The 23,496-nt window shown below is 39.5% G+C and overlaps 1 protein-coding gene across 2 annotated transcripts in view; it reads left to right on the top strand.

The window, feature by feature from the left end:
• TMEM117 (transmembrane protein 117) overlaps positions 1-23,496 on the top strand; it is a 297,239-nt gene that overhangs the window by 264,822 nt on the left and 8,921 nt on the right. For both annotated transcript variants that reach the window (XM_089524261.1, XM_089524263.1), the window contains exon 7: positions 12,710-12,839. In XM_089524261.1, coding sequence (XP_089380387.1) covers positions 12,710-12,839 — 130 coding nt within the window. The remainder of the gene's footprint in view (positions 1-12,709; positions 12,840-23,496) is intronic.

The raw sequence follows: 23,496 nt of genomic DNA, 5'->3' as shown, positions 1-23,496 counted from the left end.
TAAGGGCACTTACGAACTGATCTTGGAAGCTAAGCAGAGTCAGCTCTGGTTAGTACTTGGATGGGAAACTGTCAAAAAATACCAGATGCTGTAGGCTATATTTCAGAGGAGGGAACTGGCAAAACCACCTCTGAGTATTCCTTGCCTAAGAAAATCTTATGAAATTCATGGGGTCACCATGAGACAATTTGTGACTTGAAGGCAAATGTACACACATACACACAGCAGCTAGGCACAGAAACAACAGCATAAAAGTTGTCTAAAACAATTGGGCCCACCATCATTGGAAGCTGAATAAACAGTTTCAGGAAGTAGTTTTCAACCTAATCCCAAAATTTGTCTGTCCAGTCAGAGAAGAATCCAGCTAAATCCACATTAAGGTCAACAAGAATTCTTACATATAAACTAAAATGAGATCTCACTAGCAATTTATGCTAAGTCACTTTGGACTTTATCACACAGGGAAAATTGGGGGTTTAAACATGGATTATTCCATGAAAATCGCACAATCACGATTAGCATTTTCACATGATGTTGTGATTAAATTGCCATTATTCTGGGAATAAATAGGAAACAAATCATTCATGGGGAAATCCCGTGAATGATTGGTTGCTGTTTATTGCCTGTTTATTCCCAGTATAATGGCAATTTAATTATGATGTGTGTGAAAATGTTAATCGCAATTGCGTAATTTTCACAGGATAATTGATGTTTAAACTCCCTATTTTTCCCATGTGATAAAGTCCTAAGAAATCAGTCACTGACTCTTGTTTTTCTGTCTGTCTGCCAACAGGTGGTTACATCAAATAAGAGTCAACCATTGTATGATTGCATCAGCCTGTTTCACACTAACATGTTGTTGTTGTGTACCTTCAATTTGTTTCCAATTGATGGAGAACCTAAGAAAAAATTATCATGGCGTTCTCTTAGCAAGATGTTCAGATGGGGGTTGTCTTTGCCTTCCTCTGATTCTGAGAGATTGTGATTTACCCAAAGTCACCCAGTGGGTTTCCCTAACCAGGAAGATATTTGAACTCTGGTCTCTAGAGTCATAGTGCAGTGGTCTAACCACCATAACAGACCAGCTCTCAACACTATCATTCCCGTGCAGCTTGTTGAGGGGGTTTTCTTTTTTTCTTTTTTTCTTTTTTTTTTTTATTTTTTTTTTTTATTTATTTATTTTTTTTTTGGTTTCTTTTTTATACTCTGGTCACTTGTTTACTATTTTCTTCAAGGGATATTTCTCTCTTATCAGCTTTGTTTTGGTTTAAGGAGCCCTAGTGGTGTAGTGGTTAAATACCAATACTGCAGCCACAATGTTGTGAATTCAATCCCAGGGCTCCAAGGTTGACTCAGCTTTCCATTGTTTTGTGGGACAATAAAATGAATACCCAGCTTGTTGGGGGCAGTTGGCTTAAAGACTGTAAACCACTTAGAGAGTGCTGAGCTCACTATGAAGCAGAATAGAAATGTAAACACTATCGATGTTAGGTGACTAGGGGCAGCTAAGCTGATGTTTCTTGCAGTGACATATTGTTTTTTACTTTACACAGACACATGTATGTTCATAATATACAGGCATTACATTTTGCAGAACATATATCACAATAGTCCTCTGACAGTAACAGCTCTGCATACCTTATGGCATCTCCCCATCCCATATGCGAGTTGGCTGCTCTCAGGTACAATGGAGGACATCAGCAGACTACGCGGGCATGGATTGGAGCCATTATGGCTGGCAGCCATGTCATTGGGCTGGTGAATCAACTCTGTTTCAGCCCACATCCAAGATACAGAATTTAATCAGAGATAGGGTTCTGCTTAGGTTTGGATTAAAATCTGGATTTACACCCCTTTCTAGCAACTGACAGAGAAGCCACCAGCCATTGCTCAGTGGGAGAGCAGAATTTAGTATGTTTGTGACTCCAAGTATAATATGAGCCAAAGAAAAACTAAGGGGCATGAGTTGCCAGGATTTATATTATATGTGAACTATGAATGACATTTTGACTTCAAATGTTTTGATGGGGACATTTACAGGGTAAAATTGGTAAGGGAATAAGCAGTCCCCTGGTAACAGGTAGTTTCTTCAGAGCTATCCATTGTTTCCAGTTTAATCATTTACTGTTTCATAATCTATTGAATTTGTTTGATTAGATTGTGTCAAGGAATACAGACATTCATATTCTGTTAATTCCTTCCCCAAAGGGAACTAATTCAACTCATACTAAAGAATATGTGACTTGTGAACATTTTATTTGTTTCTTTTCTTCTTGGATACATTTATATTCTAACTTCCACCCTGGAAGCTCAAGGCAATGAACAACCAAGGCAACATAAATTAAAAGTGGAAAACATCAGTTTCAGAAACAATAAATCACTAAAACAGGAGTAGAGGAAACAAAGACAACACCTCCTCCTTAGGGATGGAAAGAATACTTGCCATTATTAATTTCCTGGTTGAAAATGGGTATCCTATTATTGAAGAAACTAAAGAATAACACAGTGGCATGAATATGGGCAGTTTTGGCTAGCAATTGTATAATCCAGAGAGTTACAAGAAATTATTTCATGCATAAATGCAGTTGTTTTTTTTTTAATGAACGTAATGGGGAAAGTTGTGCAAAAAAGCCTCCACATTTGTCACACAAAGAACACTGACCAAGCTCCTGTGTCATGTTCATAGCTATGTAAATGTAGCTACAAATGATCTAAAGAACCCACTTTAAACTCCAGGGAGTCTCTCCAAGTGATGGTATGTCTGTGGCACAGGGGAATGGGGTATTTCAGGATGACATATCCAGCACAACCAAAGACAAGAGGAGGCTGTTCCCATCATCTTGAAATGCCCTACACAACTGCTCCATAGACCTCTGAAACTCTGGAGGTTTTTTTTTTTTGGGGGGGGGGGTTACAATCCTAACAATAGTGCTACAACTGTTAATATAGCATAGCTGAATATAAAGCAGCGGCACTGTTATGAATCTGTTATGAAGCCATAACTGCAATGCAGGGTGTTAGACACTGTTTCCAAATAGTCAAATTTACCCCCTGTTTTTGTTCAACATTGCTTCCTCTCCATCTCATGTGGCTATCTGGAGCCAGTGTTGTGCATGAAAAAATGCATTTTTCTGAGTAAAACTGAATTTTCATGCAAAACAACAATAACAGCACACTTTTCAGAAACCTATAAGTCAACCTCATGTGTAAGTCAAGAGTTGTTTGGGGCCCTAACTTACAGATTTTGATATGGACTATGGACAAGACAAGGGTAAAACTTGGGGGCGCGTAACAATGTATTTAAAGGATGAAGCAAAGAAAAACAGAGCTGAAGAACTTAGAAAATTCCAGCAGGCATAACTGTTTGTGCTCATAGTAAAGGCTGGATGGATGAAAGAACAAGATGAGATGGGCTAAGTGTTTCCAAGCTAGCTTACAGTTTTGCCTTTCACCAGTGGATGATTCCTTTTTTAATATAAGAATTAAAGTACAGTACTTATGTTGGCCTGTACAGTACTTAACTTGACTCAGGGTTTTTGGGTCAATTTTTTGACAAAAAATTCTAGTCTTGTACATAAGTATATACAGTGTGCTGTGTGTGTGTGTCCATTTTGATAACTATTAATAAATACATTTAAAAAGTAAAAATACAGTAATAATGAAGTACATAATGCAGGAATTTTCAGCTCTTTCAGGACCCCTAAAATCTACTGCTTGAGGCAGCTCCATCTCTTTGCCTAATGGAAGGGCTGCCCCCCTTTCTGGTTCCTCTTGTCATACAAGAATGAAACCACAGGATACTTTCATTATTAGTGGATTCAAACAAGCTCTTCCTGCATATAAAAGTGGGAAAATGTGAGCTGCTAGTGTGGCAGTGTGCACTTATTTTTACAATTACAGGAGCTTATGCGCAATTTAGTTTAGGAATTCATTGTCCAGCAGCTAATATGATACCAGGCATATTGCACAGCATGGTCTGAAGAGCTCAGCAAAAGTACATGATTACTGACTGAAATATTCAAGAATACATGATGGTCACAGTCAGTGATTAACCTTTGCTACCTGAGTAGATATCCCAGAGTGAACACTAAGCGGAGCAGACAGGAATATGTCAAGAGATAAAGAGATGGCTATCAAACCTCAAAAACCTGCTTATAATTTGACTGCATTTGCAGTCAATCCTAGATTTTGTGAACCTACATTTGTGACATTTGTAATTGGAAACTGTGAGTGAAGCTTAGGGTGATAATGGGATTGATTTCTAACATTAGTGTGTATGTAGAATCTCAGTTATGCATATTTAGAACAGAACTGCAGCATATATCCTTTTCTTGTATGTTATATATTTTATTAAATTAAATTTGAATTCTAGATGCCTGTATGTATTGTATATTTTGATTATGCTGGATATTTTGATTTTGCCATCTTTGTTTCTATGACATGTGGTTTGGTGGTGTTGGTGTTACTCTGTTATGAACATGGTTTGTGTGTGTGACTTCTCTTCTTTCAGAACAGGATGGTATTGAAGGGCATAGAAAATGCAGGTTGAGTCTCCCTTATCCAGAATTCCAAAATATTCGAAAAATCAAAACTTTTTTAATGAGTGGATGAGATAGTGACACTTTTGTTTTCTGATGGTTCAGTATATGCAGACTTTGTTTCATACACAAAATCATTTAAAATATAAAAATCATATATAGTATAAAAATTATATAGTATATTATATGGTATAACAAAATTATATATAATATAAAATACCTTATATACAGGCTATGTGTAGAAGGTGTATTTTGTTGTTGTTGTTGTTGTTGAATGCCTTCAAGTCGTTTCTGACTTATGGCAATGCTAGCTTCTGACTTACGGCAACACTGTAAGCTGCCTTGGGTCCTTCTGGGGAGAAAGGTGGCAAATAAATAAATAAATAAATATATAGATACTAAGAGAAACCTACTATGGGTGGGTGGGGGGGTTTGGTTGGCAAGATTTGTTCAGAGAAGGTTGGCCATTACTTTCCCCTGAGGCTGAAAGCATGTGATTTGCCCAAGGTCACCCAGTGGGTTTCAAGGCAGAGCTTGGAATCAAACCCTGGTCTCCAGAGACATAGCCCAATGCTCAAACCACTACTCCACACTGCCTTTCTGTGTTTAGACTTGGGTCTTCATCTCCAAGCTGTCTCATTATTTACATATATGCAAAGACAGGTATTCCAAACCCCCCAAAAAAATCCAAAATCCAAAATATTTCTGGCATTTTAGATAAGGGAGACACAACCGGTATTTAAAAATGAAACTGGCAATGTTGGCCATGTTGATGTTTTAACTTTCTTTTTGTTTCTTTTTGTTTTTAAAACCCTTTTATTAATCTTTCTCTCTTCTTCCCACTTCCCCTAAGGGATGGCCTGCAGCTGCCTCTTTCATTGCTGGAACAGGTCCAGCAACAACTACATGTTGTGGCCCTAATCTGGCATTTCTCCTTTTTACGCCACGGAAAGGGCACCATTGCTGCTGTGGCACTTTTTGGCACTCCTTTTGGATGCAGCGCCAAAGGAGCACCATGATGCCATCCACCGTGTGGTGGGGTGCATAACATGATGGCAGCATCAGAGTATGCATCGTATGGATACCATGCTCCCACTCTGCCCCGAGGCCAGTGTATAACGCCGGTCTGTACAGCCTGTTAGACTTCTATTTTTTAAATAACTCAGAAAGCACTCCAAAAGCCAAGAATTTGTTTTAGTCTCCACACACTCCAAAATAGAGTGAGGACAATACCAAAGCTTACTGAGAATACATGTAATTCTCCCCAACAACCCAACAATTTAGGAAAAACATCTGAGAGGAAAAGGAATGTGAAGCAGAGAAGTGATGGGAAACAAAGAGTGTTAATCTTTTCCGTAAACTTTGCATCCTGCTTTTTAGTGCCAAATTAACTTCCCTAGATATCTTTCTACTCTCAGACTTGCAGAGGAATGTTGCAAGGGGGAATGTGTTTGGAACTCAAGAGAGGAGGAAAAGCAGAACGAAGGTAATGTGTGCGTACAATAAGAGTGTGTAATCTGAAGCAGAGTCACAGTCAATTAAGCATTGTAGAATAAGTACTCCCTCCCTTGCTATTTCTCTGCTACATATTGCCCCTTCTGCAGACACTTAATTATTTTTAATGCAAAATGAGCCATTTCGTATGTTTCACACACCCATTTTGATATAATGCCTAGCACTACGTTGCTAAAGTACCTTACCAGTGTTTTGGTCTTTTTTTTAAAAAAAAAAAAAAATAAAGTCACCCCTCCATAGCGATGAATTCTGCATTTACAAATTCAACCCACACCTTGAAAATGTATTTTAAAAATTATCCAAAAAGTAAACCTTGATTTTGCCATTTTACACAAGGGACACTATTTTATTATACATTGTGTATAATGGGACTTAAGCATCCATGGATTTTGGTATGTACATGGGGTACTGGAACCAAACCCCAGCAGATACTAAGGGCCCACTGTACAATTATTGGAATGGAAACTGCAGCCAGGAAATCAGATGAATATTAGGACTTGAAAGGGCAGCAATGGATGAATTAAAGAAGAGATTCAATAAAGTATAAAGATATTTTATTGAATACTAAAGTCAGGTTTATCCAAGTCATCATATTTTCCATTTCTATGTATGGTTGTGAAAGGTGAATAAGGAAAAAATTTGATAGGAAGAAAATTAACTCATTTGAAATGTGGTGCTGATGAAGAGTTCTCAGGATACCATAGCCTGCTAAAAAGACAAACAAATGGGCTCTAGAGTATATGAACTATCCCTAGAAGCCAAGATGACTAAACTAAGACTGTCATGTTTTGGTCAGACAGAATTCACTAGAAAAGACAATAATGCTTGTAAAGGTGAAAGGCAGCAGGGAAAGAAGGAGACCACATTCCAGATGGTTAGACTCAATCAAGGAAGCTACGGCTGTGAGTCTGCAAGACCTGAGCAAGGCAGTCGATGGTTGGGTGACTTGGAAGTTGCTTATTCATAGGGAACACCACCATGGTGGGAAGTGAACTCAATAGCAGTTAACAACAAAATGTGAAATGTCAGGGAATGGTAAGTCTCTCCTTACCAGTCTTTCAAGATATGAGAGGAACCTCTTTAAAGATGAGCTTCCATTCTATGTTATGTTCTGTGCAGTGTCTGAACAGACATCACTGAAGCATCTGCTGGCTGGGAGACTTTTTATTTGCTACTTGAAGCTGACAGTTCTGTTGAAGCTGCTCACTGAGGACTCTCTCTGTTCATGAATAGTCTCTTACTTTCCAGTTTAAATATCCAAAATTTATTAAGGGCTACATCATATCTGTCATTTGGAGAGATCTCAGCTTGAAGCAGGATGATGGAGCCCTAACAGCAAGATGATCCCCTGGTGAGCAGTCATACCTATTTCTTACCTTGAACACTTTGAAAATCCATGAATTGATCAAGTTAGTGAAGAAAAATGATCTCTCCACATCAATATGAATTTATCAGCCTTCTGGTAATGATCCCCTCTTGATCCTTGGATGGCAAGTAAACAATCCAAATCTTACTAGCTTGATAGACCCTGCCAGAACCTGTATTCCACTGGCACAGTCTTTGAGAGCTCATGGCAATTGAGGCTTGCAAACTAGGACTTCATGGAGGATTCTACAGATGACTATTGCAGAACTAACTGGAATGCATGTCTTGCCAGCTTTGGCACCCTTCTCTTTGTGTATCATTTTGTGGGGTTACACAAAATTTAGTTCAGGATTGGAGAATCTTTCTTAGCCAGATGGCTGGATTCCAGTTTGGGAGGAATCTTAGAGGATTAATTCCAGCAATGGATGAAGGTAAAGGGCTGACAAAGGAAAATGGAAGTGACCGGCTGGCATACCAATGTGAACATTTTCCTACCTTGCATGAGATGTGTAAGTCAATTCTATACGTATCTATTCAAGAGTAAGCCCCAGTGCAACAGCTTTCTGGCCTGCAAAGTTGAGCTCACTTCCATGCAGTAGTTCCCCAGGCTGCAAAGCAGAGATCAGTTCTATGCAACAGCTTCCAACAGGTTTTTAAAACCTATTATTTCTAAATTCCAATCATTGATAAGACATAACAACAAAAGAAAGTTGCAGGCCACATCTCTGCAGGAAAGAGACTGCAGTGCATTGAATCACTTCTCCCCTCCCCTCCCCTCTCCAATTTTGCTATTATGTGCCAGCATTAAAACATACAGATATCATTAAAATGAAGTCTTCAAAATAAAGGAAAATATCTCATTGATTAGAAAATAATGTTTTATGACGCAAAACACAGCTTGTCTAAAAATAATCATAACATAATAAAAATTGCTGCAGGATTTCAGTAGCTAGAGAAGTTGCTGCCATTCTACTGACATGGACTCAACAGGACATTAAGGATGTCTGCCATCAGTCATGACTTACTGTGAATGGTGAGATATGCATTGCTGACAGAAAGAAAGTTTGAACAGGTAAAAAACAATGTTCATTTACAGGAACCATCAATGGAAAAATGAATGGATGAAAAAACATATAAATGCCAATAACCTCAGAAGAATCAACATGAAATGCATTCAAATGGCTCACTAGTCTGATGTACATGGATATTTATTGTGCCTGGGTCAAGTTTCCCATTACATTAAGGACATGGCTAAAAGGCACTGGGGATGTAAATCTTCATTTATTTCATTCCTACATGCAAGGATAAATTGTTCCCCTGCCCCTCTGAGAATACAAAGCTTTGTGCAGCTTTTGAGCACTACTTGTACGCCAAAACTTAGTTTAATAAAATTCATTTGTTCAAAATACACATAGGCTTTTTGTGCCAAAAATATTTTGCCAAAATAGAAATATTTTTGCACAGAAGACTGTATTTTCCACAAAATACACTGATTCCTACATATAAAAACTACATATGTTTTTTCCCTGTGGGAATCAGTATATTTGCACAGTTTACATAAATGCTAATATATGCTGGCATAACTTCTCTTCTACCAGCATATGTCGTTTTAAGATTGCAAAAGCTGATATCCAGTTTTTCCTTGTGCTATTTCGATGTGCAAACAAGGTGTACTGTCAATAAGTGGCCAGCGTATGTGTGTTGGCAGGGAGTGAGGATCACAGCTATGATCCATCTCCAGCGTTGCAGGAAGGAGAGATCTTATTTGGCTTCTTGGACCTCCAGCAAGTCTCCTGGAAGGTTTATGAAAGCTAAGACTCACCTTTTTTCCCCAGCTAAATGATGTCTAGAAACCAACTGTGGCATTCACAGCATTGCCCTCTGTGTGAACTTTCTTAGATCTAGGGATGACTACTGTCAGAAACTTAACTAGTCAGGCAGACATTGTCATGAGCCAAGGTCTAGCTTCTCACAAAAAAATTGGATTTTGAAGTATTTTGGATTTGGAATTCTAGATAAAAGAAATTCAATTTATATAGCAGTGTGCCCTGGTGCCATCAGCTGGGGTTATGAGTTGAGGCAAAAAAGGGAGCAATCATCCTGGACAGAAATTTTACATATATTTTTCTGTATTATTTATTTTCTGTATTAAGCAGTATTGTTGCGAAAGATTCAGTGTACAATCAAATCCTGGTCTCCATAGTCCAACACTCAAACTACTAGGCCACACTGACCATTAGATACTACCAACAGTGTACAGGTTGAGTCTCCCTTATCCAGAATGCTAGGGATGAGAAATGTTTTGGATTTTGGAATATTTGCAGATGCATAATGAAATATCTTGAAGATGGAGCCCAAGTCTAAAGACTGAAATTCATTTATGTTTTGTATGCACTTTATGCACAAAGCATGAAGGTAATTTGTATACAATATTTTTAAAAACAATTTTGCACTTTAAACAAAGCCTTTATACTGAACCATCAGAAAGCAAGGCTGTCACTATTTCAATCACCCATGTGGACAGTTTTGGATTTTGAAGTATTTTGGATTTGGAATTCTAGATAGGGGAGATTCAATTTGTATGTCTTTTTGGAGGGATTGTACTTCTACATTTTAAAGAACTTTCCTAGACTATGCTCAAACATCTAGGCAATGAAAACACAAACAATAAGAGTCTATATATTACAGAGGAAGCTTTGTCTATTAATGCTTCTTAGCAGTATTAAGTAAGAATGGCACATCCATGCTGAAATTCGGTATATCTCTTTTTACCATATAGTGGTTCTTAATTATCCTTCATAAAGGATAAGACGAAATGGCTAGTAGTCATAGTATTTGCAGTTTGAGGGTTAGTATACTTGTTTGGGAATTCAAATGCCTTTATCCTGCTATCCTGTTTCCTGGAAACTTCCATTTGCCCACTGTGCAGGCAAGATATTGGACTAGATAAGCCTCTGGTTTGATTCAAAGGGACTCATTTTGGTTATTCCATGATGTAGCATTCACAGCCTTGCCCTCTGTGTGATTTTTCTTAGATCTAGGGATAACCACAATCAGGAACTTAACTAGTCAGACAGACCTTGGCATGATCCAAGATCTAGCCTCTCACAGAAAATTTTTTAGCAAGGCCAGCTGTGTTTGAGTAGCAGAGTAGACTTTCTCAGCCATCAAATACTGGACAAGGACAATAGTGGCAGGCCCCACACCCTGCTGGTCCTTCTAAGCCTTGCCACCTTTCAGCTTCCTTGGAAGACTCTGCTGTTCATTGTCTGTCTTCCACCACATAAACTTGTCTTCTATCTTCAGGAGCCTAAATTCTTGTCAGTATGGAAAGACAGTTCAAATCAGTATGGAAAAAGAGTCCAGTCAACATCTGTACATGAAATAAGAGAGACCACCATCTTGTCCTTTACCTCAGGCAGAAAAAATGACTTGGGCCAGCTTTGTCACTTGACAATATAAAGCAGCTTGAATGGTTCCCCCAGTTGCCTATCTAGGATATAAACTGTGAAACTGAATTGCTGTGTTCCTCATGAAAAATATATACATGTGAATAGAAAAAGACCAGTTGGATGCAGAGGGGGCATGATCTTAGCACTTTCTCCTTTGTGTTGTCAATGAGCCTCTTTTGCCTCAAGCTGTAGCTCCACTTATGCATCAATTGTGTGGCCAGGTGCTTGCTTGCTAAATTATCTGTCTGTGAACTGACAGTTTAATTAAGGCAGCAAGGACTATTACTGGAAATGAAAAGAATCAATTTCTGATTATAGTATGTAATGAAGCTCAGCAGGGGCTCAGATTCTTTCCCCCTTTTTAAGCAATTGATGAAATCTAGCTGCAAAAGGTTTGGATGTTAATAATCTATGTTGCACTCAAAATTGCTCTTGGGTCACTGACCAAAGAAGAATATTCCCTGTTTGGCTAGGTGCTGGTGGAGTGAAATAGCTTGTACTATAAAGATTTAAAATAAATGTACAAGTTGAGTCTCCATTACCCAAAATGCTTGGGACCAGCAGTGCTTTGGATTTTAGATTTTGGGTTTTAGAAATTCATTTATGTTTCATATACACATAGGCTGAAGGTGATTTTACATATAACTTTATATACATAGCCTGCAGCTAATTTTACACACAACATTTTAAATAATTTTGTGCATGAAACAAAATTTGTGTACATTGAACCATCAGATAGCAAAGGCACCATTATATCAGCCACCCATGTGGACAATTTTAGATTTCAGAATTCCAGATAAGGGAAAATCAACCTGTGATAACAACTGAATTTGTATTTACTAAATTTCTTTTGAGAGCCAGTGTGGTGTAGTGGTTTTAGTGTTGCACTATGACTCTGATTTGATTCCACACTCAGCCATGGTAGCCCATTGGGTGACTGTGTTTAAGAACAAGGCTGCCTCCCTGTCCTTGGCACAGCAAGGAACCATGGAAAATCAGAGAACAGGGAGAATCAGGGGCATGGTTTTCATACTGCTGCAATTATGTGAATAAAGTGAATTCATGAATGAACTGGAAATGAAAACCTGGTATTTTTGCGATAATGCTTATTCCCTGATTCACCTCACTTTCTGTCTGGATTCTGACTAGTTTATGCTCAGCGTCATCTGAAAAGCAATTGAGAATTTTCCCCTAATGCCCTGTATGACCCTGCATTGTGACCAGTTTAACCTTCCAATTCCCCCCCCCCCCCCGTGGAAAAAGTCAGGTATTTATGTGATGGAATATAGATAAGTGGAGAATTTTTTTTCAATTTAAATAAATTATGAATATATATATATATATATATATACACACACACACACACACACACACACACACACACACACGGACAAATTAATCTCCTTCTCTCTTAAAGAGTAGAAACAAGAACCAAGCAAAAATGGAGATTGGGTTTTTGCTTGTTTAGCTCTTTTTTTTCTTTTTCTTTTTCCCCCCCGAAAGATTACAACAGATAGGAAACTAGAAGAAATGAAAATTTAAGAAGTTTAGACACCATCTAGGAAGTATATAAAGTTTAGAGATATAGAAACTAACTTGTCTTTGTTTGTTTTTTACTTTTGTATCCTTTGTATATAGTGTAAATATGTTTAAGTGTGTACCAGTGTTTTGTCTTGTATGTTTTTTTAATGAATGTTCAATAAAAACTTTAAAAGAAAAAGTCAGGTATTTTTGAAGCAGTTTTCATAAAAAGAAGAAAAAGTCTTTACATATTTTAAGTGTTTTATTTTAAATTGGAAAAATAATTGTGTATGGTTTTCTCTTCTTCTTTCTTACAAGGACTGGGAGTTTCCACATTTTATGGGTGATGTTGATGTAAATCTTCCTGGCCTGCCAGCTGCACACTTCCAGTTTAGATTGCCCTATTTCAAAAAGATTTTTAAGGAAGAGTATCACATCCATATAACAGGTATGCAACTTTCCTTGGCATTTCCTTCTTGATTCTAAGTCAGGATGGTGAGCATGAGGATGGTATCCAAAGTCTTACAGTCTAGAAGTCATCTACTTCATTCTGCATAACACGTACTATCTTCCTAAAATATTACTTGGTAATGGTAAAATTCTTCATGGACTGTACTGTAATGTAGGTGGAAAGAACAGTGGATCTATGTGTCAGCAAGATAACTAGATTACAGTCCTTCCAGTTACCTATATGTTTTGTGAGTTTGGGATGTATAGCTGTGGAGAAGCTTGTGGGAGTTGCTTAGTCATACAGTTCCCCAGCACCAATCCAAAATGGTGCAGTCCAAGAATATAAATTGACCCTACCAAGCAATTTGCTTTGTATAGATCAGGCCATCAAAAGCAACAGAACAACAGGAAGACATGGACAAGGTTCTTCTCTCTGTCTCACAAGACGTAACTGTAAGGGTGGTGGGACAGAGTAAAGGGCCTCCCTGCAGATCTGAGAGCAAGAGGTGGTACATAAGGGAAATACTGGCGGGATACAGACGGGCAAAAAGGGGTGTATTCATGACGTCATGAAGGTAGAGCCTTCAGACGGGCCTTACCTGAATGCCGCCATGAACACGCCCCCCGCACGCCCCAAGCAGGAAGAAGCGGCATTAAAAAGGTGCTGCTTTTCTCTGCTTCTTTTCCGTTTGATGCGCAGCTGCGCAGCTCTGTCTGTAAGCTGCTGCACCGGTACGCCAGAATTGCTACGCCGCTAATTTAAGTTGCCCATTTAAAAGCTCTGTGTCTGCTGCGTCGCATAATGAGTCGGGGTCCTGGAACATGCGCAGTTTGCAGTCAGGCTTTAATTGCAGCGTCAGCTGCCATGCAGGTGTGGAAGCTGCAGCACAGCTGCAGTGCATTTTAAGACTCGTAACCCTAACCCTAACCCCTAACCCTAGAGCAACATGTATGCATGCGCTGCTTGGAAAGTTTGGACTTTAAAGTGAGCCCCTACACACATTCCTGTGCCATTTTCACCTAACAATAAAAACCCCTAAAACTGTAAATATTTACATATGTACAAGGGAGGTGATGGGGGATGGCAGGGGGACAGCGGTGGCAGCGGCGACAGCTGTGGCTGTGCATTGCAGATTCAGCAGGAGCACGGGGACCAAAGGAGAGGAGGCATCCATGATGCTGGTGACACTGGCAAAGTGCAAGCGGTCAAGGATGCCAACACCAGCTGATCACCAGCTGGCAGGAGACCACCATTGTTCTTGGGCAGAGCGGGGAAAAAAGTTTTAAAGGGGCTTGGGCACTTAAAATGTGCCCATAGGCTTTCTGCCGCAGCTGCGCATCCGCCAGCCGGCAAAGGAAAAAAAAAGGCCCGTTTTTGGCTGCCCGTGAGGAAGCTGCCTCTCTCTTTGCAGCGTCCTCCGAGGTGGCGGTTTGGAAACTGCGGGTCAGAAATGGCCCCAGGTGAGGCGTCTTCACTGCCCCCCATGTGGAAGCCCCATCTCCTGAGCCACGCCCCCGGGGTGGGCGGTCTGGAGGCTCCGTATTCAGCAGAATACACCTCCAAGACATTTTCCCCTGCCCGTTTGTATCCCGCCACAGTCTTTCAAAAAACCTGGACCTGAGCCACGTAGGGCTTTAAAGGTCATAACCAGCACTTTAAATTGTGCCCAAAAATGGACCCACAACCAGTGGAGCTAGTGCAAAAAGAGAGTAGTACGATCCATGTAGCTAACACCAATTAGTAATCTGGCTGCAGTTCTTTGAACCAGCTGAAGTTTCCAAACACTCTTCAAAGTCAGCCCCATGTAGAGTACATTAAAGTAATCCAACTGAGATATAACTAAGGCATGTGCCATCATGACCAGATTGATACAACAACATCCAACCAATGTAGTGTGGTAAGTGGAGAAATCTTAGGATGCTCTGAAAATGACAAAACTTCAAAAGACAAATCTATTGGAATATGTAACTCTCTTTTAATTGCTTATAAATTCCCAGGTATTCAACTGAAATGGGTTTCCATCTCTCTCCCTTTCTTTCTCTCTCCTTCTCTTCTTCTTATTGAATTGCTTATAAATCCCCATGTATTCCTCATTTCCTCATTAACCACATACAGCTGTGGATTCTCCATGTGGCTCTGGATTCTCCATGGTCTACACAATTATAGCACTTCCATTCTACTTTAACTGCTATGATTCCATTCTATGGAATCCTGAGATTTGTAGTTTGGCAAGGTTGCTTAGAATTCTCTGCCAGAGAGCTCTGATGCCTCACCAAATTACAAATCCCAAGAGTAAAACCGTGGCGATTAAAGCACGACCAAAGTGCTATAGCTTTGCATGTAGTGTGACAGAAACCACTGTCAGATATAGATGTACATATTGAATCTGGCTGGTAGAAATAGAGGAGAATGTTGTTTCAATTCATTGTTAGAAGAACTTTGACAAATTTCACCCATTTCTTCACATATGGGATGAAAAGACTGATGGTTTAAAAAATCTAATACAGAAAACAGTGTACCTGGCACATACACCAATCCTTAAACTCACAGGACTCTCCACTCAGAAGGGAATTGTGTCTAATAAGGATTCCCTTTTGCAGAAAGCAGTCCTGCTTCAGTACTGCTTCTCAGTCTGGTTGAACATGATTGAGGCAGACCTCAGGCTGTCCCCTTACCAAGAACAGGGGAGCAATGGCTAGCCAGTGTGTCAAAGTGACAGTTTGTCAGCATAGACCAGCTAGGTTGGCCATGTGATCCCTAACTATCCTATGTGTTCCTAACACACACACCCCATGCATTAGATGAATGTGTGGGTGAGGATCCTGTATCCCCACTCCTTCACATGTAGCAGGAACATACATAGCAGATGGATATGTAGACTCCTGAATGAAAACTGATAGTGCAAACTACAGCATTTAAAATGGTATTATTGATCAAAAAAGCAAAGAGAATTAAACATTTTCTGACCAAAGCAACAGTCGAACAGAAATAGGAGGAGCTGTGGCAATATTGATTTTTTGAACATTAAGGAAATACCATTGAGAATAAGATAAATGATTATGGCAGTTACGATGTGTTGTTCTTTATTTTCATTCTAGTGCTCGCATAATTTAATTGGAGAATGAACACATGAATAGGAAGTGTGGAATATATATATATATATATATATATATATATATATATATATTCCAGCTCAGAATTAATAAGTTCTATTTATTAGGTTTGCTGGATAAATCAGTCTATTTGAATGCATGTCACATCGCTGGAGTTTCAACAGCCTGCTTTATCTCAGCTCTGTGCCATTTTTAAGAGAATCATAAAGGGCATCAAGTCACCATGAGAAACTCCCTTTGGGTGGGCTTTGCCTGGTCCATCTGTTCTTAAATCAGTGCTCGGTTTTGAGGTCTGTTCATAAACTTTGGTACTTGCTGAACGTCTGTCTTTTTTGCAAACACACTGAGATTTGCCCGTCCAAACCCAGAGTTTAGACCAGAGATGGGGGGAGGGGGGGATCCCAAAAATGTGACAGTGTGCTGCTTGTTTGAAAATGAATCTGTCTTTACATGAAGGGCCTGTGAATGTTTTACAGTCCATTTGGTAAAAAATTAATTGCATACCTGTGCTTTCAAACCATGAATTGATCACAGCATTTGGCAATGAGAAATGGGCAGAGTTAGAGAATTAAAAGAACAGGAAGGAAAGATAGTGAAACACTTATAGCAACACAGTCTGTCATCAGACTCTTTGATGTTTTCTTTTCATCACTATCATTTTGACCTTGCTGGATGGCATATTCTTGAACATGTAATCCCAATACATTTTTCCCCCAAATTATGGAACATGGGTCAGCCTAAAGGCTTGTACATTACAAGATCCAAGCAAAGGTTCCAAACAAGGGATTGTTAAAAGCCATTTAGGAAGACATTTCCAGCTTTCACCTTGGCACTGCTAGCAGCTTCTGCTGTCTTCTCTGTTGCTTGTGATTGTTTTTGGTGGAAAATTAACATGCAGATCACTGCTCAAACAGTTCTGTTAGTTAGACCATTCATCTCCAGCATTAAATCTCATTGGATAATTATTGCTAGTTCTGTGCCTGAGCTTGTTCTTTGATCAATAAGACATCCTTTCCTTGAATATATGTAGCCCCTAGTGCACTGCAGCAAACCCACATTATTTCATCTGTGTTTTGGAGTATGATTTGGAATTCATTTCTGGACACTGTAATCTCTAGGTTCTAGATTCAGTATCAGATTCATCCATCCATCATTTCATTTATACTCTACTGTTTTCCTAAACTGAGACTCAAGACAGCTTACCAAACAGAATCACTATAAAAATAGTATGGTTAAAACATATAAAGCACTGAGATTAAGAGAGTATTAAACTAACAAAAATTCAACTATTTGAATTACTTTAAAACAAAGAATACAAGCAGCACAGCACCATAAAAAGCTATTTTCTTATAAAAAGCAATGAATTCCTCAAAGCTTGCTGAATAAAAAATTATTCACCTTCTATTAAAAAAACCCCCAGCAAAGACGGATTGATACCAGCCTCCCTTGGAAGGAAAATGCCAGAGTTTAGGGGTAGCCACTAAGAAAGTCCTTTCCTGCCACCAAAGATGCCTGTGAAATTGTTGGGGGAGTGGGTCACAGGAAGTGTCTCCCCAAAGATCTTAAAACTCAAGGTTCATATGGGAAGATATAGTCCTTTGGATAGCCAGGACCCAAGCAATATATGGAGTCTTGATATATAAGGCCCTTAAACCAGGGATTCATTGTTGTATGGTGTTAGCTATGTTGTATGGTTTTTTGTTATGTAGTGTTAGCAGCAAAGGTGCATCTTAAGCATTGGTTTGTTCTTAGATTTTTGCAGTAGTTTGAACATTTACTTGCAGTGATTATCTATGCTCCAGAGCTAACTGACAGGTCTGGATACAGATATGGGGTCTCAACTTTAAAAGAGCAATCCATAGCCCCAAAATACGTTTAGCACCTTGGATATTTTCTTTAATGTCTGGATACAAACATGAGGTCTAAACTTTGAAAGAACTTTTCATAGCCCCAAAATATGTTTAGCACCTTGGATACTTTCTTTATTGTCCTGGCTAGAATGCAGAGAAATTGACATAGAGCTATAGCAGCCACTGATAATGACATGTTATTTTTCCCAGATGAAAGTTTTCGTTCTATCATGGGCAGATCTGTCCCTGACATTTGTCCACATAAAAACACTGGTCTTCAGAGAGCCTTCCAATCTCTCTATTCTCTTCCTCTCATCCCAGCAGCTACTGAAAGCAGAGAATGATGTCATTTAGAATCAGAAGTTCTTTGGAGAAAGGGCTGCAGGAGAAAGCTGGGGTGAGAAAAGCATTTGAATTTCTCCTTTCACTTCAGTAAATGGGAGACAGAAAACAGGCTGGTTGGAAGACAATGACATAGCAACTGGAGCGTACCAGTTCCATGTGCATATCAGTGTCATGACTGATATCTAACTGTATACCTCAGTAGGGAAGTGTTTTAGAAAGTTAAAAGGGGGGAGCATGCCTTGCCCCATTGCCACTGGAAAGAAATGACTTTAAAAAGGGTTTTTAATAATCATAATTGAAGCCATGCCCTTTTGCTGGCAACAGCAAAGGAAGCAGCTGGTGTGTGTGTGTGTGTGTGTGTGTGTGTGTGTGTGTGTGTGTGTGTGTGTAAGAGTTCCTTTCAACCCAGGTACATCTGAACATCAGTAACGCATGTAAAAATAATTTGAAACATATTTAAATTACATATCTGTTAAAGGATGTGAGAATAACTGTTCTATGTAGTCTGTATGAAGCTCTTGGTAGCATTCAAGAGTCTCATTTAGTCCTAGCCAAGACTCCAGAAGACATTTTGAAAACGGATCAAGTCATGCTGGATTTGCTTTCCATTGATAAATTTAGTTATTTCCTCTCTCTCTCTTTCTCTCTCTCTCTCTCTCTCTCTCTCACGCACACACATAGATAGATAGATAGATAGATAGATAGATAGATAGATAGATAGCAGGGGTAGGCCACTTTGGCAACATTAGGGTCCCATTTTCTGCTCCTGGAAGCCTCCGAAGGCCACATTAGTGGCCAAAAATGACCTAACATTTGAAAAAATTCCTGGAGTGGCCTGATGTCCACTTCTGATCTTGAAAAATTGGGTTTTTAAATGTTAAACAATGTGGCAGACATGAGGGATGTGAAAGCAAGAGAGCCATGTCACCTTCTCTTTTTTGTCAGAAAAAAAAGTCTGGAAGAAGATCTGGGCCACAAGAACAGCCTTGAGGTCTCCATGCAGCCTTGCTAGTCTACAGCAATGGTTCCCAAAGTTTGATTTTCCCAATGTTAGTGACTTTGGCTCCCAAAATATCTGATTATTGGCCCAGTGGGCTGGGGCTTTGGAAGTTGAAGTCCAAAACTGCTGGAGGACTACAGTTTAGGACCCACTACTCTAGAATCATCTTCCTTGCTTGAATTCTCACCTTTATGGCAGAGTTAGGCACATTCAGCTTTGGAATTGCTGGAGGGCTGCATTTTATTTATCAATTTCTCACATTTATTTTTCTTATTTTATTTTATACCTTACATGTTTCAGAATCTCTAAGAATTGCCATGGCCTTTTAGATCAAGAGTTCTTCATCTTGGTCAGGATATCAAGAGGTCCCGTCCTTCCTTCAGAAATGAATGTGTGCCCCCCCACCGCCGAAAAAAACTCCTTATTCCTTAGTGCATAACACAATCAATCTGTGAAATGTGCACCACACTTACATTTCAACTAGAAGACATTTTGTACAAATTAGACTAATAAATGTAATACTTAACTGGCTGTGAATATTTGAGCAGACACACACATAAAGCCTGAAATGTGATTGGTGGGAAACAACAAAATCCTAATGCGTCTTCACCACCACCCATTTAAATTGTTGACCTTGTTAAATCTGTTCCATTGGTGGACATCAAATCAATACATTCAGGAAGAAATCTTTCACCTCAATCATGTGGATTACTGTATAAGCAAAAAGCTCTCAGAATTACCAAGCACCACATATATTACTAGTGCACTCATAATGGGGCTGATATTCCACAGAACAGAACATCTGTTTTATGTTATCATTGCCATAGTCCCCTGAATTCTCAACTTGCTATACTTTCAAAAGTGTAGCAGCAGGCTGATGATCATGAAGTAGTTATTAACACATTTGTGTTCTACCTAAATATAAAATGAAGCTTTCTATTGACTTAGCCAAATATTTCTCTGTAATATTATCATATTATCCACTTCCATAAAGATGGTGGAGGGTTTCATTTCATGCCTACAGGTGTCAGGAAAACAGAATTCCAGTTTGCATCTCCCAAGCTTTCTTGCATCGTATTTTTATTGTCATGAAAGGCCCACACAACAAAATATGGGATTTATTTTTTATTATTTTTTGGGGGGTGGGATCTCTTTCAGGCTATATAAGGAAAAGTTTTCCACCCTTCAAATCGGGGACATCCCTCATAATAAGGGACACTTGCTAGCTCTATCAGAGACAAACATTCTGTCCCTCAAAAAGGGGACATCATTTATAATAAGGGAGACCTCGCAATGCTACCTCAATCTGATAAGGAGAGCCACATAGCTGAAGAATGCCAGCACAAATGAATAGTCCAGCAGATTTCTATCAGGACTATATTGATACTAATGCCTTCATATCCTCCATTATTTTTCCATGCTTTAGGAACATCTCCCACACTTCTTCAGCTTACATTCCTTGGTACTTCTGAGTTCCTAATGTGTGTTTTAGTCCATGTTAAATATTTTTTTTGTCTCATTTCCATTATTTCTTTTATCTGTGTACATAGAGAGCGATTGGCATTTGTTGCATCTGCTTAACTCATCTGGATTTCCCTTGACAGATGGCACATTGCAGAGGCTGTGCTTTCTTTCCTAGGCAGCAGTTTATGTAAATACACAGTGTAGCCTAGTTTCCATGGTATCGAGGGAGATTTGTAGGACTTAAAAGTAAGTTTAGTTATTCACTTTCCAACTGTTTCCTTGTTAAAATACATTTAGAGGCTAGGCTGGATTCTTTAAAATCTGTTTATTATCCAGCCACACTGGAGGCTCATAGTTCAGACCTACAGAGGTCCATATAATTAGCATTCAAATATTTAAACATTAGAAGATAATATATAATCACTAAATGGAAAATTGATTTAGTCTCTTTAACAAGAAATGTGTGGCTTCACCTTTTCAAGAATCATAAAAATATAGGTTGTGAAGTAGGAGAAAGTCATTTACAGTGTGATAATGCACATGTTTATTCAGAAAAAAAGTCTCACTGAATCTAATAGACTTCTGTCAAGCAAGTTACGAAGGACTACAGCTTGGCTAGACTGAGTCCTCAGTAAAACATTTTAAGAATAAAGGGGAATGGACGAGGCTGATATGTTCTCCAAAATATTTGTCTCACTTCACTCTGCTAGCTCTTCTTTATTACTCCTCTTGCCAGTGCCCTTTTTAAAAATGGTATTTTCTTCTTTCCCATTTGTTTAAAACCATATTCCTAGAAAATCTTGTATTAAACAGGGCCCATACTCCTAACCAGCCATTTAAGGTATAGTTTACTACCCTCACTCTGAATTGACATTACAACGATGCCCATAGCCAAGCAGATTTGGTTATGTGATGGTATCATCAAACAAAGCATTGTTTCATTTTGCTTGGAAACATGTCAGGAGGGGATGCATGACTGGTCTGCCGGGAAGCAATTGTTAAGGGTTCCAGAGGCTAGATATGTGACCACCACGCAGAGGGCCTTTTCTACCTCGGCCCCCAAGCTCTGGAACTCGCTTCCCGGCGAGCTCCGCTCGGCCGCCTCGCTGGAACAATGTAAAAAGGGGTTAAAAACACACCTATTCCAGCAGGCATACCCTGACCCCTGATGACCCCTGATGTACTCCCTTCCTCTCTCCTCTCAGCAGCATTGTTGAGCTAGCGTGAGACTGTTTACTGTATGATTTGCTTTTATGATGTTTTAATGGTTTTTATTGTTATATGTGTTGTGTTGTGAAACCGCCTTGATCTCTGGAAAGGCGGTATATAAATAAATTATTATTATTATTATTATTATTATTATTATTATTATTATTATGACTGCTTCCAGTAGTAACTGCTGTCAGAATCGTTTCTCCAAGTGTTGGTAACATTCTGTCTGCTTTCTCATCCTCCCTCTACTGAATCATCATATTTTTTTTAAACAGCTCTCGAAAACATCTGCAGAATTGATATATTGGACATAACCTTGGGAAAGTTGGACTACAAGTCCCAGGATCCTCCAGCTAGTATAGCTGGTTGCAGTCTAAGAAAAGAGGACCTTTTCCAAGGCGCTTTACAGACCGCCCAAAAAGGGCGGTCTGCCGGCGCCGCTGGTTGCTGCATCCGGGAACCGCAGCGGACAAACTGCGCGATTCCTGGACACAACAAAAAAGAAGCCCCAAAATGGGGCTTCTATTTGCAGTGCAGAAATGGTGCCGTAAGTCACTAACAGCACACTCACAGCATCATTTCCACCGTGTGACATGCGGACGCTAGGCACTCACGACGTGTAGAATGCACGCCGTCATTTTGTACGCGCTCGGCGCGTACTAGGGTTAGGGGCATCCGGAAAGGACACCCCTTTCTAACCCTAGTACGTGCCGAGCACATACTTTTTGCCCATCTGTAACGGGCCCAATTTCAACCCAAAATAAAGCCTTAGCACAGCTCCTTGCCCACAAAGAAACCAGACTTTCTATACTAATTAATATTAACAATTTGCTTACATGCTATACTGCTGTCCAGCTTGGCCCAAGCCTGACAAGGAATTTGGGCAGAGATAAAGCTGAAGTCACAATTCTAAAGCAAAGTTGTAGTTCCCATTGTTTTAAAGCAAGAGCTGGTTGTAACTGAGATCCTATGTGTTCAGGGTAGCATAAGAGTTCTACAAGCAGAACAGTTCCCTGCTCGTAACCAATAGGACTTGTGGTTTTGCAGTGATGCCCCTTGCAAGGCAGTCATTCCAATTGGGAATGTTGCATAGCCAGCTTTTGGCCAGTGGCATCTTCTGAGATCTTCTCCAGTCCATTGCATTCTCCACTAGCCAGGTTCAAGGAAAGCCTGTAAATTAGTGAGGGAGCTTTTCTTATTGCAGAGGGTGGAAGAGAATCCCAACCTCCACAGTGACAAACAAACAAACAAACAAACAAACAAAAACATGTATCTATAAGGTGGACTTACAAATGTGTATGTCACTAACAGGATCATGGCCTATGTTTGCCATATACCATCATACAGGAGACAAGATGCTGGTAGTCTTTTTACCATATAGTTCTGGTATCCTCATACTGCCATGTGACAACAGTAGAGTCACCCAGCATTATAGCCAGGGGAAGAGGAATGGAGGGAAATGTCACAGAAGGTCTGCATTTGTGTCAGAACACCAACAATTATGGAAACTATAAAGCACAGTAAAGTGTATGGATGATATACTGCAAAATTCTTTTTTTGTTTAGCCATATGTTGAGTTCTTAATGCAGGATTTGGCATATTTTTCATGCACAAAAGGGTATAGGATTTGCTGGTTGCACCTAGTGACTCTGATGTAAGGGTGTGGTGAA

The sequence above is a fragment of the Sceloporus occidentalis genome, unplaced genomic scaffold (assembly GCF_023333645.1).
Source record: "Sceloporus occidentalis isolate IW3139 unplaced genomic scaffold, rSceOcc1.0.p SCAF_5, whole genome shotgun sequence".
NCBI lineage: Eukaryota > Metazoa > Chordata > Lepidosauria > Squamata > Phrynosomatidae > Sceloporus > Sceloporus occidentalis.
Note: the sequence above shows the minus strand (reverse complement) of the source record. Positions and strands in the feature narration are given on the sequence as shown.